The sequence below is a fragment of the Manacus candei genome, unplaced genomic scaffold (genome assembly GCF_025592945.1).
Source record: "Manacus candei isolate 608988 ecotype Guabito, Panama unplaced genomic scaffold, ASM2559294v1 h1tg000074l, whole genome shotgun sequence".
Taxonomy (NCBI): Eukaryota; Metazoa; Chordata; class Aves; order Passeriformes; family Pipridae; genus Manacus; species Manacus candei.
Window position 1 is genome coordinate 255529 of NW_026138122.1, and position 16277 is coordinate 271805.

Genomic DNA, 16277 nt, shown 5'->3' on the forward strand with positions numbered 1-16277 from the left:
ACCAGAAGGTAGTAATATTTCATCATAAAAATGAGGTTTGAAGTTGCACTTCAGCTGAACAATCTAACACCACAGAACTGATGAAAACCCTTCAGGTGCTCCCTCTTTATTTTGACTTCTAAAATACTAAAGTTTGGTAGTGCTTTTGGACTCAATGGGATTGTTTCACAGTCACTGTTTCCTAGCAGAGTGTTAATAGCTAGCTGGAAGTTGTAGAAGATAAATACGTTCATCTCTGTTCATCCTTTGAGCTTTTGCTGTACGAATTTTATTTCAGCAAGGTCGGAGAAGCCGTGTGGCTTCTGAGAGCTGGAGCAGCAGTGGCTCAGGGCAGCTTTAGTGCAGTGGTCAGATGGAGATCTGCATTTGGTAAAACTCAGAAGTGTGGAATTTTCTCTTTTGTGTGTTTAGGCATCTATATTTGAGATGTTTCACATCCTTTGGCAGGCTTAAATTTCACGTCTGCTAAATGGATCTTTCCATATCATGGTTTTGAAGACTGTTGTGTGCTTCCTTTGTGTATTTGCTGTCTCCACGTGGCTAATTAATACTTTTCATAAGGAAAACTATAAAGCTTTCAGATGTGCCTTCTCCTTTTAATATTTCTTAGTGGAGAAAAATTGGATTTGCGATGCTCTTCTCATGTCACAGCTTCATTGAACCAAATTTACATGCATGAGTTTTTTAGATGTTTCTGTTTGTATGTGATTTTTTTATTGTCACTTCCTTTAGTTTGTATTTTTGTGTTTTTTATAACTTCCTGACTCTCCCTTTTCATTGCACCCAGGTTATGTGACCAGTTTACATCTCATATGCTGCCTGTTATGCACTTTGATCTTATCCTGCCCCATTTTCTTCCTCATTAAGTCTCTCACTTTAAACTAACTTAACAGTACTTTATTTTATTTTTATTTCATTTTATCTTTCTCTTTTGTCTTCCCTTCTTCCCCAATTTCCTTGTACAGGACCTAAGCCAAAATAAAGATCTAAAACTGATTCTCAAACCAAATCTTTCCTTGCAGTAATTCTTACAGAGATACTGTTAATGAATGGAACTAATGGATTTTTAATAATGAGATACAGAATGAAACCTGATACCTTTGTCACTTGTACATGATGAGAAAAGCATATTAGTTGTGATAAAGAGTATGGAAATACTGCCTGCCTCTGAAGCTCAAAGGAAGTCTTTAAATGTGCATCAGTTCTGTGCTGCAGTTCTTGCTTGTCTTCAAACTACTTTGCTTTAACAAAAATCTGAGGTGTGTTTTGGGCTTTTGAAGGAAGCTTTGGAAACAGAACAGCCCAATTCACTGATAACAAACAACCGTGGAGTAACTTTTGCTGAATAATGTTCTGAGTAAACTGAGTGAACTTTTGCTGTGATGTATGAGACCTATTTCCGATAATAATAGAAAATATAAAAAATAGTTCTGATGCCTCTTTACAGGTGCTGTTGTACTCCAAATTTCATGTTTTTCTGAAGCTGAAAGAATATATATGCTAGTTAAAGATACTGTTATCAATGACAAGCCTCTGAATGCTGTGGTGATTCCTGAAGTTATGGTAAGAGATGGGTTTGAACAACTGCCCTAAAAGTCTTTCTGCTGGAACTAAATGAAAATACTTTTTATTTAAAGAGGCCATAAGTGATTTTCTCTAAGTAGTGTGATGAAAAAAAATCCTTCAGAGCCTGTACTTGACATAATGATATACTTTTGTGATTTAAATCACTTGTCCTTTTACTGTTGAATTATCAATATACAACTGCCTAACTATGCAACTATAAAGGGGAGAAAAACAATTTTTTTCCCCTTTTTATTTCTTTCAATGATGAAAAAGTTGGTGGTGTTTTAGTTTTAGCTGGCATGTCTGAAAATGTCTACAACAATTTTATTTGGGGGACTAAATGTGTTTCCTCACTAACCATGAGGTAAAGTACTATTGCTTATCTTCACATTTACAGTATCTTTGTTTCCCCATTCTGTAGCAGAGGGAGTCTGACCTTGTTCAGACTTTGTGGATTTCAGAAGAACATAGTCTTTCGAAAAACTTAGTGGAAGAGTCTTTGATAAATTCAGGTTTGATTCTGATTTATTAATTTTTATGGTTACAAATCACTTTTATATGAATCAGTTGGTTTGATAATAGGCTTCATGTTAAGAAAGTAGAGTCAAGGTGAAAAGAGAGAAATTATTAACTGAGTGAAGTGATATTTTTAGCCAGGATATGATGTAGGTTCTGTCCAAAAGAGAATGTTGCCATAGTTAGTTTCTGCTCAGCTGTTCTGTATCTTGCAATTCACTATCTTTCTGGAGTTGCATTATGCCAAGTGAAGTGAGAGTCTTGGTTTGACTTCTTGGAACTTCACAGAATGTCAAAAGCTTTTAAAAATTACATAATTAATGGGAATTATGAAACAGCTTTAGATGGGAGGGTCTCGAGTTTAGTAGCCATAGTTGCTTACTTTCATACCTGCTTTTACCATTTAGAAATGAGTGCTACACTTGTCAAAGTTTTCTGAAGGCAAATTTATTTTTTTGTATGAGCAGATACTAGGGGTAGTGCTTAGATGCAACTGGCAAGATTAAAAGCTGTCCCCCCTCCTTGTTCTTATGCATACACAGGAGTTATGTTTTATGAAATCCTTAGAAACCAAGGCCCCACCTCGTCCAAACTAAGTTTCACAGTGCCTGTTATGAGAAACAGAAGGCATTATGAAGATGGAATTGCTTTTGGATACTTGTTTTTGGTGTTTTTCAGGCAAATGCATCATGAGCCTATGTTTGGTGTCTGGTGTGTGAAGTTGAATATACTCCACTCTGTTGATTACATGTGTCTGTTTTTCTGAGACTGGATGTGTTTGAAGTGAACTTCTTGATGTCAGGAAAATGTGGATAATATTAACTGTTATCTGGTGCAAGATATTTTTAGAAACTCCAGGGGACTGCTAGGGATTAATTTCGAATGTGTAAGAAGGAGAGAGGGACTGTACATGGGCACAGACATTCTACTTCCATTTCAGCATGTATTGTTTATATTTGGTCATCTCACTGAAATAAGACAAGAGTTAACCTAAATGATACTTGAAGTGTTGTTTTTATATGAATTGGCCACCCAGCTTATGCCATTCACTAGTTACTCAGGGTAAGTTAATGAGTGATTGATGACTCTGCTTTGGGTAGCAACTGAACTAGATGACCTCCTGAGGTACTTTCCAACCTGGACTATTTTCTATCCTGTGATACTATTAGCCTTTGTTTATAGATGTGATCATTTAAATACAGTACCAGGAAATACACAGGAACTGAGCACAATACTAAATTTACACCGTGTTTGACATTCCTTTTGTGAGTGAAATACAAAGAAACTGGGAATGAAGGGCTAATGATTTTTGCAAACTGCAATTTACATTTGAAAAAAAAAAACAACCACCAACAATAAAACGGCCCTTTTTAAAAGTTGATAGAAGTACTGAAGTAAATTGGTGGTTAGCAAGCTGCTAGTTCATTTTTCTGAGGTGAGATTTACTTACTCTGTGTCTGAAATACCTTCTAAGGAGGAGGCACAGTTCTAGGCTGGCATAATCTGGTCTACCAGAAGCAATTCACCCTCACATTACCATTACTGCAAAGTTTGAATGCAGAATCAGTTTGTACCAACTGCTTATTAGAAAGTCAAGCAGTTAGTGTTTTCAGATGTGTTGATCCGTTCTGCTGTTTCAGACCCTTAAGAATTTAATCAAACACTTTTTCATTTCACAATATTCAAATAAATGAAAATACTCTCTTAATTGGAGTGTGAAAAAAATACAATATTTTACAAAGCTATTTAGCTGCTCTGTGTGAGGAACTGCAGGGACAGTCTGGTTTCACTCTTTGGTATCATGCCAAGGTGACAGACCTTGCAGGGCTGAATCTTTGAATTCAGAGTTAATTGACTAGAACTTCTTTTGCAGCACTGGCAAGAAAGAAAGTCAACAGAGAGTTGTATGAGGCCAATACCAGCACATGTTTTTGTGCCTTTATCACTAATGCCTTTTACTAGTGGAGTACCCTCTTATGTTTAGGTTCCTTAAGAGTAATAGAAAAAGATGTGGGAGATTCCTAAATAGATGAAAATTCCATTTTATTCGTTCCACTAATTCCTCACACAAATACTTACAACTTAAAAGCATGATAGTTTAATGAGCCTTTTTGCCAAAACACCATGGAAGATTACTTTTCACCCCTTTGAAAGGCTGTCACCCTTTTCACCGTTCAATGAAAGGGCTGTCAAGCACAGGAGTGGGCTGCCCAGGGAAGTGGTGCAGTCACCATCCCTGCAGGTGTTCAAGAAATGACTGGACATGGCACTCAGTGCCATGGTCTAGTTGACAAAGTGGTGACCAAAGGTTGGAGTTGATGGTCTTGCAGGTCTTTTCCATCTTTAATGATTCTATGATTCTTTCATTTCTGCAATATGCCAAAAAGTAAAGAAAAAGCTTGGGAGTTGACCCAGCTGCTGCTCCAGATGCATAGAGACACCTTGCACATAATTCCTCATGAGATAATGAGACCTTTCTGACCAGGGTGGAGGCAGTTTGTGCTTGGGCCATCGTGAGTCCTTTCAAATGGGATGTGCTGCTGGCATCCCACTTGCAGATGTTGAATTTTACTTGGCACTTAGAGATATCTGCAGTTCCTGGAGACAGCCCACCACACTGGAAGATGTGCCACGGTTGTCATGCTGGTAGGCCTGTGGCTCAGAACGCCTTGTTCTGCTTTGTTGTGAGATGTGATTACACAGTACACTCAACAGAAAGGGGATTAGTGCAGATGATAAACATCTTGCCCCAACCTGAAGCCGTGTTGTGCTAATCCTGACAAATTAAGCAATTCAGGGTGACTGTCAGAGTGTCTAAATCACACAGACTCCTTCAGCTGTCTCTAAGAAACGAGCAATAAATTCCTTCCTGAACACCAGCCAACACAAAACCCCTCTGCAGATTTCACTCCTCAAGCAGAGCACTGAAGCCAGCGCTAAAGGGGGAAGGGAGTCCTCAGGCTGTGAGTCACACACTGTCTTCTGCCCTGTAACAAACTCATTTGTATGTCCCCAGTGAGGCTTTACTAAGGGTTTTAAAAAGATTCTGCAGCATAAAGGTGCTACCCTTGTGACCATCTGTAATTGTAACAGAGAGTGTACTTTTGAGAAAGCCCTACAGCAGCCCTGCTTTGCTGTACAAACCACTGTAGAGTTTTTAACCCCCACCAGAAGATAATTGTTTTCTTAGAAGCTGGCCTTTATCTAGGGATTTAGCAGTGTTTATTACTCCTTTAAGCTTAATGAAGAGTCATGATAGGAAGCAAGCACTTTCTAGAACACTTTTTTATTCTGCATAGGTGCATCTAGTACTAAATGAGTATAGTTAGGAATTTACATCAGAAGATACTTGAATGAGAGTAGTTTTGAGTGGTAGGACTGCTCAGTATACACTACATACAGATATTTTTTTAGCTCCAGGCATTCTCTGCAGCTGCTTGTGAGTCTTAGTAGTATTCAGGGTGTTTAACTTCTTTTTTTTTGGGGGGGGTACAATATTGGCACTTGATGGGAAGTTTAGATGGCAGTTTTGTAGAAACTGTAATACATAATTGCAATACTTCATATTTACTTGGGAAAGATCTCAGATGACTTTACTAAACACAGCTGTGCTTTTGAATACTTTAGAGTTCACCATGTCTCAAAAATCATTGCAATTCCCTGAAGTTCCATTTGAATTATTTTAGTTACTTGGTTTTAAACCTAGAGCATTAGAACTTGCCTGGAAAAGTAAGTAATATAGAACACATATTCAACATGTCACTTCTATATGTCCCAAACCAATACTTTTAGAAACTGATTTCCTTAAAACCAGAAGATAATCAAATATTCCTGTCACATTCAAGTAAGGCAATTGTTGGACTTCATTGTTGGGCTGTTTTCTTTTCTCTCATTCTTTTTTGGAAAAGTTTTTATTTACTTTGAGCTGCAGAACTTAGTATTTTTTCTTTTTATTATCTCTTTAACCCCCATTTTTCAAAGCCTGCGAGTTTCCAGGCATTAGACCAAGCCTGAGGTTTCAGGTTGCCGTTATTGTTCAGAAAATTGAAATGGCTGGAGATGATATTTAGGTAGTAAAAAAAGCTCTGAAGAGGAAGAAATGGGGTATGGTCAGGAGGGAAGGCAGGGCAGAGTAGAAGCCGGACAAAGAGTGCAGGAAGGGAACGGTTTGCTCTGTTACCCCATGGGACATGATGTTTCCTTTCAGAGCTGCTCTGCCTTTTGTTGCTTGTGGGATTTAACCCCACGCAGTTCTACAGGCTGGGAGCAGAGTGGCTAGGAAGTGGCTCATCACAAAAGGGGATGCTGTCAGCAGACAACTGAGCATGAGCCATCAGTGTGCCCAGGTGGCTGAGAAGGGCAATGGTGTCCTGGCCTGTGTTGAGCATAGTGTGGCCAACAGGACTAGGGAAGTGATCTCCCCCTGTACCCAGCACTGGTGAGGCCATACCTCGACTACTGTGTTCAGTTCTGGGCCCCTCACTGAAAAAAGGGCAGGGAGATACTGGAGCGTGTCCAGTGAACGGCAACAAGGCTCGTGAAGCGCCCAGGAATGGCTGAGGGAGCTGGGTTTGTTTAGTCTCAAGAAAGGAGGCTCAGGGGGGACTCCATCCCTCTCTACAAGCACCTGAAAGGAGGTTACAACCAGGTGGGGGCCGGTCTCTTCTGCCGTGCCTGCAGGGAAAGGACAAGAGGAAATGGCCTTAAACTGAGACAGGGGAGATTCAGATTAGATATTAGAAACATTTTCATTGTCAGGGTGGTCAGGCATTGGAATAGGCTGCCCAGGGATGTGGTAGAGTCACTGTCCCTGGAGGTGTTCTAGTGCTGGGTGATACAATATTTAGTGGTTTAGGGATCACAGTGGCAGTGCCAGGCTGACACTTGGACTGGATGATCTTAAAGGTCTCTTCCAGTCTTGACGATTCTGTGATTGTCAAAGGACTAGGCAGGATATGGCGGATGGTGGTGCAGGAACTGGTGGAGTAACAAGATAGCCTTTATTTCTGGAAAAACCAGAACTCTGCTTACTCTTTCATTAATGCCTGGAATGGCTCAAGGGGAGGAAATCCACTTGTCTCTTTGGGTTGTGTGGATCCTTGAGCTGTTAACCTTAATACTCAAGAAGTCCTTCCTTTTTGTGACAGCGGCATGCATTGTTTTCCACAGACTTCCTTTGCTGTCTACAAGTAATCCTTTTCATGTGCTTAACAGAAATGACTGTATTACCCTTCTTATGTGTTGGACATGCTTTGAGTAATTGCTTCTCCCTTTCCAATAATATCTGAATATAGAGGCAAGAGGTGTTTTGACCTCAGTTGTCACAGTTCAGCATGAAGGTGGTTCCTTTGGAGAAAGCTGTGTGCACAGCTTTCCAGCCTCTATCTCACCAACCTGCTTGTTTTGCCAGCAGTGGAACCTTTCCAGTAAAACAAAATTGTGAGGCTCTTTTGGCTCTTTGTCCCCCAAAATAGGCCTCGTTTGGCTAATTTATTTTTCAAGAGAACAGATGTATTTTCAAAGTGAATGTCTCCGGTAGAATCTAAAGGATAGGGAATGGAGGGGTAAGAGAAGTGTGTGCCTGCTCCACCAGCCTTCTTACTTGCTTAGTGTTCCTCTTCCCAGTGTGTTTTCTCTTTTTCAAGGGACAATTCACACTGGATAACAGAGAGCATTGCTTATGCAGGCAGTGTTAGAGGAGAGGGATTTTTATGTGTTTGTGGGTATCTTGACACATCTGGCAGGGTGTGACTTGCAGAGGATTAGCAGCCAGCTATTTTAAGAAAGGAAGATTAGAGGAAATCTCTCAAGTACTGTGAAGCCCCAAACAAACATTCGTTTTTAAGTGTCTATATCAGCTCACAGGCAGATGATGGTCTGGGGTAGCTCACTGTCAGACCCCATTTTGCATCCCCATAAACTTAACTCATTAATTTGTCCTGATTTCTCCATTGTTCACCTCAGATCATGCTCTCTGGTGGTTGCTCACAGACAGCAGTCAACAGGCTCTCTGGGTGCTGTCTCCTCCTCTCTGTAGCTGTTGGTATCTCTCCACATGCTTGCACGCTGCGGTCATGCTGCTGCCTCACCGCCCCCTGAATCATTCCTGTCTAAATTGACTTATATTTAGCACTGTTGTTCTGTTCCCTGAATCCATCTGGTCAGCTGCGTGACAAATCGCTGTTCTCTGAATCCTGTCCAATGTGTAAATACAAATTATCACAACTTAGGGACTGTGGCAAACGTTTCTGTTTTGAAGAGCACTTGTTGAAAGGTCCAGTGAACTTTTCTGGCACGTACCTGCCCCCAGCCCCGTGGCAGGACAGATGAACAGTGTGCCGGAGTCTTCTGATCTTTCTAGAACTATTTACAGGTCGTTTTACAGAATGACTTGTGGGCAGACTGGCTGGCTGAAAACCAGCCCCAAGGGGGTGCTTCTATTGGCTGGAAGTTTTGACATCCAGCGAAGTTGCAAGTGCAGTTCCTGTGCAGTCCTTGGAGTGCCCCAGGAAATCTCACCTCTGCCATGTCCAGTGGCTTCCTTTGCAGTGGTTTGTGGATGGGTACCAGACTCCCCTGCAGCATGGCCATGCTTTGAGAGCCCTTTCAGCAGCAGCTTCAGTAGAGTGTAAGATACTGGCACTCTTGATTAAACCCTCCTGATACAAAAGCTTTAATTATGTATTTTTTAAAGAAGCTTTCAGCCTCTTATTTTACAGGGAGAGGCATGCCAGTGTCTGCCCAAACATCCTCATTTTGAAATGTTTTGGCCTTGTAAATTAACATGTATTCTAAGACAACCACCAAACTAAAGAAAAAAATTTCAGCTGGTTTGGGGAGAAGTTCTGTCTTTTCTTTTTCTATTGAAAGGCTTTCTCCTTTCTCTGTTTGAATTGTACATGACTCTTATCCCTTACACTGTTCTTTGGCATAGACTATTTACTGAAAATGTGTAAAAAGGGCTGTTTGCAATGACTTTGTTTCATGTTGGCTCCACTGTGTAGTTGGAGTGGGTTTAAGGAGACTTCAGTTCCCAGAGCATCAAGAACAGCAGTTAACCTGTCCATTTCTGGACATTGACTCTTTTTGTTTATAGAATCTGGATTTTTTTTTTACTAAGCATCAAGGAAGCATCAGGTAATATTTCTGAGATGCAGTAGTAATTTTTCTTCCTATTCATGGGTTTGGCTTATCCTTTTCTTCTTGTTTTCTTTCAGGCTTCCAAGATACCACAGAATTGCTGCCCACTTCTTGTATTTGTGAATCCAAAAAGCGGTGGGCTGAAAGGTCGGGATCTGCTGTACAGTTTTAGAAAGCTGCTAAACCCACATCAGGTCTTTGAACTTACCAATGGGGGCCCACTTCCTGGGTAAGTCATCATATTTTTAAAAAAAATTTTTTACATTGTTATGTTTTTTTAAAGGATGTATTAGATTTACTTATTTTGAAGGTCTCAACTGCTTCTGTTCCACGCCTGAACACCAGGGCAGTGGATCACTCCCTTCTGATTGGTTCTTATTGTGAGACCAGATTTAAACTTTGAGGTTCTCTAAAGAAAAGAGAATAGAGTAGTTCCTGATATATAGATTTCTGTCAAGTCTAGCAGAGTCTGGTCCTGGGAACGTCAAATGCCCTTTACAATAGCACATCTTTAATAAATATTAAAAATATCTTACATTTGAATGGCAATGGACAGAGAAGTGGCACATTTCTTGACAAAAGCTGATTTTTTGCTTTTGTTTCTTCTGATCTTTCATGGGAACTACTAGGAAAGTGTAATAAAATTTTCTGTCTTGACTCTTGAAACTTGGCCACAATTACAGAATTAACAGAGCCTGGCTGATCACAGCTGCAACATTTCTACAAGGAACAGGACATAATGTGCTTGTAGGGCGGCAGGAACTGGTGACTTGATTTAATCAACCACACTTTGTTACCAGCTTCATAAAACTGAAAGTGATGCTTGTAGCCTGTTCCTCATTTCTTCAGCACTGCTTTAATAAAAAACTGTCAGGACAAGATCTTCAGAACAAAAGCTTTGTTGGAAGAAATGCAGCTTATGCAGGAGGCAAGATAAACAAATTACCCAAACTAATTTTTCTTTCAGAACTGTATAATTCTGTTGTCTTTCTAAAGCAGTTCAAGCTTCAATTTCAGTAATTAGTTCATTTGGTTTTGGCCTTGGAATCTTTCTGTAGCTTTACAGCAAAATGCTCCTACTTGCGCAATGGGAAATAAAAATTCCTTTGCATATCTTTGTATGTGGGATGAAAAACCACAAAAGGTAAGAGTCACCAGGAAAACAGTACTGTGAAGAAGAAAATGTACTGTGATTCCTATGACCGAGTAAAAAAACACCACCACTAATCAACGTCTCCTCTAGGATTTAAAGAGTTATAGATGTTCACACTGAAATGATGACTAGTTAGATCTCTGTGCCTTTGAAAATGGAAGTGATTAACCATTTAACTCTTGAAGAGGAGCGAAGAATCTTAGAGGAATGTGGGGTTTTCTTTTTTTTTTTTAAATACAGCTGTATCCAAAATGCCCTATTTTTCCACTCACTTTGTTGAAGTTGATCCTGAAACAGATGGTAAAGTGGGGCGTGGGGCAGAATTCCAATAATACCGTGTTATCTTAAATAGCATGTTAGGAGACTTTGCAGTTCCTGTATTACATTGTAACATTCGTTTTCCCGTGTGCTTTGTTCTACAATGAAGGTTTCACACGTTCTCCAAAGTCCCCTCCTTCCGAGTGCTGGTGTGCGGAGGGGATGGCACCGTTGGCTGGGTCCTTGGTGCACTCGAGGAAATCAGGCACAAGCTGGTGTGCTCAGAGCCCTCCGTTGCCATCTTACCTTTAGGAACAGGTGAGAATCACAGCAAGAACCATTCCTCTTCCAAGGGCAGAAGTCCTCCAGAAGCTTTATCTTTATTTTTCTTTCTGACGAAGAACTCAGTTCTGCAGCAGAGATGCTGTGATCGGTGCTGGCTGGTGCTGGAGGGTAAATTGCAGTATCAGCTTTTCAAGGAAATATCAGCCATGCTTTCTGAAGGAAAAGCAAGCAGCCAGAGTGTATGGGGTATATGGGAGTGGGCAGGAGTTGAAGACAGCAAGATATTCTGCTCCTGACAACCATCAGCCATTTCTCTAAACCAGTGAACTCAGTTGCTCCCTGACATCTTAACTCAGTAACAGGTTTTTCCATTTTTTTGTGTGTGTGAAAACATTCCAGATGAGGATGTGTCTGTATGTAATGGTAAGCACACATGCAATCACAACAAAAGTTAGATATTTTTTTCTGCTTGTTGACTTTTTGTTCCAAACTGACTATGACTTGTTTGGAGCACCTTAATGCGATGTGGTTTGTAGAACAGGGCTGATGCTCTAATTGTGAAGTACAGTCTTAATTTGGCATTCTTTGTTGTTGCCCAGGTAATGACCTGGGGAGGGTCTTGCGTTGGGGAGCTGGCTACAGTGGGGAGGACCCATACTCCATTTTGGTTTCTGTGGATGAGGCAGATGATGTTCTTATGGACCGCTGGACTATCCTTTTGGATGCGGAAGAGCCAGCTGAAGGTGCAGAGAATGGCATTGGAGAACCTGAGCCTCCAAAGGTGAGCTGAGTACCACTTGGGTTTGATTCTTAGGAACTGTTGTTCTATCAAAAACCACAAGGATGATGGATATTAACATAGTTTAATTTTTTGCTCACTTGGCTTCGCGCTTGGGCCTCACTGAGCTGTTTCTTAGTGAATACAGCAACATCTGGATCTAGTGTTTCAGTCTGGGCAGGACTGGTTGACTGCTTCATAGCTGTTTGGCAAAAAGCATCTGATAGAGGATTAATGAAAAGATTCACATGGCAGTGGCATACCTGTCTGCTTCAGCTGGAAAGAAAATTATTTCTCAAATAAGAGAAAGGTTTGGAAAAAATGCCAAACACTTTCCAGAACACTTGTAAAACTGGAGTGTCAACCCAAAAAGACCCCCCTCCTCAAAAGGTACTCTCATCTTTCCTTTCACAATTTAAGAAATTACTAGTTGTTCCTAGCATATACAGGAAGTAAATCTTTCTGCCATCTTACTGCCACTGCATGTCTGTATATGTGGCATCCATTATTTGCACTTTTTTGAATGAAAGTCACTGTTCCTTGGTTCATATTAACTTGTTTCTATTGAGGAAAATAAAAATGTTGGTTGTAGATGTTGACTTTCAGAGCTGTATGTGAATCCTGGTTCTGTCTGTCTTCAGACAAAAAGAAGAAATTGGACAAGGGAGTGACAAAAAAAGGAGGAAATTGTAACGATGGTAGCAATTATCTAAGCCTTTAGTCTGGTCACTGGAAAATCCTAGGCATTATGAGTCAGTTGGAGGATTTAAGTTACTCAGGTTCCAGCTATTTTTCACTTGGTGGAGATGGGGGTTGATTTTTCCCTGGGTGCCTAATCTGCTTTTTAAAGGTGAAGGGTGGGAGAGTCAAGGACTAGGATAAAAAAGCTATGGCATGCAAAGGAAGAATTAATGGTAGAAATGGTAGAAATCTGTAGAAACTGGAGACTGGCATATAGGGAGCTATATAAAACACAGCTGAGTAGGTGAAGTCAAGTTCTACACTCTGATGTAAGTTGGTCACCTTCCAAAGTAAGGAAGAGCATCTTCTAGCAATGTAATGACAAATCCATGGTTGATGCCAAAAATAATAGTGGCATTAGTGTCCAACAATTTGTGAAGTTATTGTCCAGTTCTTTGTGAAGAATTGCTTTGAGAGGTTGATTGGTTTTATTTCTGCATTAGTTTTTATTTCTGCCTTATTATGCCTGTCACTTTTGATTAAGATTAAACTTTGAAGTTTCTGATACTTTGGAAATAATGACTGCATATCAGCAGTTTTTCCTACAGCTTTATTTTTAGTGCAGTGTTTCTGGAAAATGTTTTCCAGAATCTAGCAAGATGCAAGTAACTTGGAAGGATCATCTGCAAAGCTTGCTTTTGTTGAAAAACTTTGGAACTTCTTCATTTATGAATGTAAGCAGGAAATAAAACCTTTTTTTTCTTTTTTATCAGATTGTACAGATGAACAATTACTGTGGTCTTGGCATTGATGCAGAGTTGAGCTTGGACTTCCATCATGCTAGAGAAGAAGAACCAGGGAAATTTAATAGCAGGTAATCCTGGGGAAACCAGGTGTGAAGATCAGCTCTGTGGTGTTGCATTACTTCCAATTTACACTACAGCTGATAATCTTAAATGCTACAGTTATCTACAAATCAATATTGCTTGAGGCAGAGCTAGGACAGGGAGGAATTAAGTTAGCCAGGAACTTGTAGGCACAGAATTTTGTTTGCTTTGATGTGGGATTTTTCCTCTGCAAAGAGAGAGCACCAAAGCAGTTTTTGGAAGCCATGTCATTGTTATTTAGTATTCTTAGTTTGCAGTGTTCAGTGAAATTTTGAGTGAAATTGAGTTCAGTGAAATTTTGAGATAGTGGAAATATCTCATGCTAAAAGTCTTTTCAAAACTTCTTCAGAACTTCTGTACCTTTTACACCCTTGCTTAGTGCTGTGGTAGCACCTGCATGCTGGTGTTAAAGATAAAGAAAAATCTCCATCTCAAGTGAGGCTGTTATTAAAAAGGTATTGAGAGAGAGCTAGCAGCTCCTTTCTGGCATGCAGATCAACCAATAATGGGACTTTTTTTCTTCTCATAATCACTCAAATTGATGAGCAAAAGAAATCACAATTGTGTAATTAATCCGTAATTGCTTGTAGAAGCTGTTTTGTCTGCTTTCCTCTATGATTAAATGTCCTCTAATTTGTGTCTTGGTTGCCAGAGTTACAGTCAGTTACAAGTGTGCAGTGTTCAAGCTATTAAAAATATCCTCCAGCTGGTTATGAGTGTAATGATGTGTAATCCCACCTGTCTTGCCATGTTCTGTCTGTCATTACAGGCATTGCTCATGGTGTTTTTCTTAAAAACTGAATAACACAAGATATTGTTTCTATGGTTACTATTAGGCACTGGTTTGCATTTTCAGTCAACTGCATTAAAGACATCATAGGTAGTAAAATCAGGCAATAAGTTAGTGTGTGGCAGTGCCTGTTCTAGTATATGAAACTTTTCTAGATTTTCTTTTGCAGTTAATATAATGTAAGAGTTATCTTCATTCTTTCTTCAGAATAAACTCCTCTGTGTTTGCAAAGCAACAGTACTTAAAAGATATGTCCTTTTCTTATTGCCACTGCATATAAGGGTTATACTTTGATTTCTATTGTCCTATGTGCTTTTCATCCCTGTAATCTTTATCTCAGTCAGTCCCAGTGTGCAGCACCTGCAGCTCAGTGGGCAGTGGCTTGGTACCATTCTTGAAGGGCTTGTGGGAAAGAAGAAATGATTCCCCCTTCCCCTCCCTCAAATCTGAAGGGCTATATATTTCTGGAAAAGAAATATGAAATAATTATTGAAACTGAGGTACGTTTTCACAGAAGGCAAACAGCTTGTGCAGGTTAACAGTGCTGACACATGATGTTTACCTTTGACTGCCTGTGACAATGACTGTTAGAAGGGCTGGCTTTTCACTTTCCCATGGTAAGCAAGTGCACAGTCTTGTCAGCATTATTAGCGCTTTTTTAAAATTATTTTTAGTAAATTAACTAAAAAGGGTATCCGATGCAGCAGCTGCTGGCATGTGAACTGGCTACTCCTGAGTGCAGAACAGGAAGTTTCAGGTTGTGGCAGCAGAAATTCCAGGTAGTCCTTGGAAGAAATACGGGCTTGAGTGCTCTTGTGAAGCAAGACCTTAAAATGGAAAATGTCCCAAAAGCTGTGTGCTCTCTTGCCTCACTCAGTGGAGTCTCTTTATGTGCTCAGGCTAGCAGCTCAAAGTGCAGTGATGACTTCCCTGTGGGAATTTAATGCTGAACTTGCATTGCAGGGCAGATAAAAATAGTGTATGTTGTGACAGTGATGGTTTTTGCATTGCTGAGTGCCAAGCTGTGTGAGTTCTTTTCACAGTGTAAAATTTAATGATCAGGACATCTGCCTTCATTCACAGAATCACAGAATGGGTCAGGCTGGAAAAGACCACCTGGTGCAAAAGACCACCAGGTCATCTGGTCCAACCTCCCTGCTCAAGCAGGGTCATCCCAGAGCAAATGGCACAGGATTGTGTACGGACAGTTCCTGAATGTCTCCAGTGAGGGAAACTGCACAACCTCTCTGGGCAACCTGTTCCAGTGCAAGGTCACTCACACAGTAAAGAAGTTCCTCCTCATATTCAGGTGGAACTTGCAGTGCAGTAGTTTCTGCCTGTTGCCTCTTGTCCTATTGCTTGGGACCACCAAGAAGAGCCTGAGTCCATCCTCTTCACACCCAGCCTTCAGATACTTACACACATAGATGAGGTCCCCGTCAGTCATCTCTTTTCAAGGCTAAACAGGCCCAGCTCTCTCAGCCTTTCTTCATAAGAGAGTTGCTCCAGTCCCCTGATCATCTTTATTATCCTCCACTGGACAGGAGCTCCTGTCTCTCTTGTGCTGAGGAGCCCAGAACTGGATCTCAGCATTCCCAGTGTGGCCTCTCCAGGGCTGAATAGAGGGGCAGGATCACCTCCCTCGACCTGCTGGCAAGGCTCTTCCTAAGGCACCCCAGGATACAATTGGCCTTGTTGGCCACAAGGGCACACTGCTGGCTCATGGACAGCTTGTTGTCCACCAGGACCCCCAGGTCCTTCTCCACAGAGCTGCTCTCCAGGCCTGTACTAGTGCATGGGGTTATTCCTCCTCAAGTACAGGACCCTGAACCTGCCTTTGTTGAATTTCAGACAGTTCCACTCTGCCCGACTCTCCAACCTGTCAATATCCTTCTGAAGGGCTGCACAGCCCTCTGGGGTATCAGCCACTCCTCCAACCTTTGTGTCAGCAGTGAAGGCATCTACCCCTTCATCCAAGTCATTCCCACTGGAGCAGTCTTTAGGATGGCCTATCACAGAAGAGGCCACATCTTGTTTCTGCCATCCAAAATGGCAGGAGAGAATATTCTGCACAATTTAATGCACGTTTAGAAATGGTTTACAGTTGTTTTAGACCAGTGTTCTGCAGTTAGGGCACTGTGTTGTATTCTTTCAGTTTCTGCTGGCTTTCTGCTTCACGCAATGAAAATTAATACTCCTTGGGGATATTTAAAGTATTATGTT

At 40.8% G+C, this 16277-nt stretch overlaps 1 protein-coding gene across 1 annotated transcript in view; it reads left to right on the forward strand.

Annotated features, from left to right (window-relative positions):
• DGKQ (diacylglycerol kinase theta) overlaps positions 1–16277 on the forward strand; it is a 94006-nt gene that overhangs the window by 64120 nt on the left and 13609 nt on the right. The window contains exons 15-19 of the mRNA XM_051809089.1: positions 1448–1563; positions 9300–9451; positions 10803–10951; positions 11518–11699; positions 13151–13251. Of these exons, the coding sequence (XP_051665049.1) occupies positions 1448–1563; positions 9300–9451; positions 10803–10951; positions 11518–11699; positions 13151–13251 (700 nt within the window). The remainder of the gene's footprint in view (positions 1–1447; positions 1564–9299; positions 9452–10802; positions 10952–11517; positions 11700–13150; positions 13252–16277) is intronic.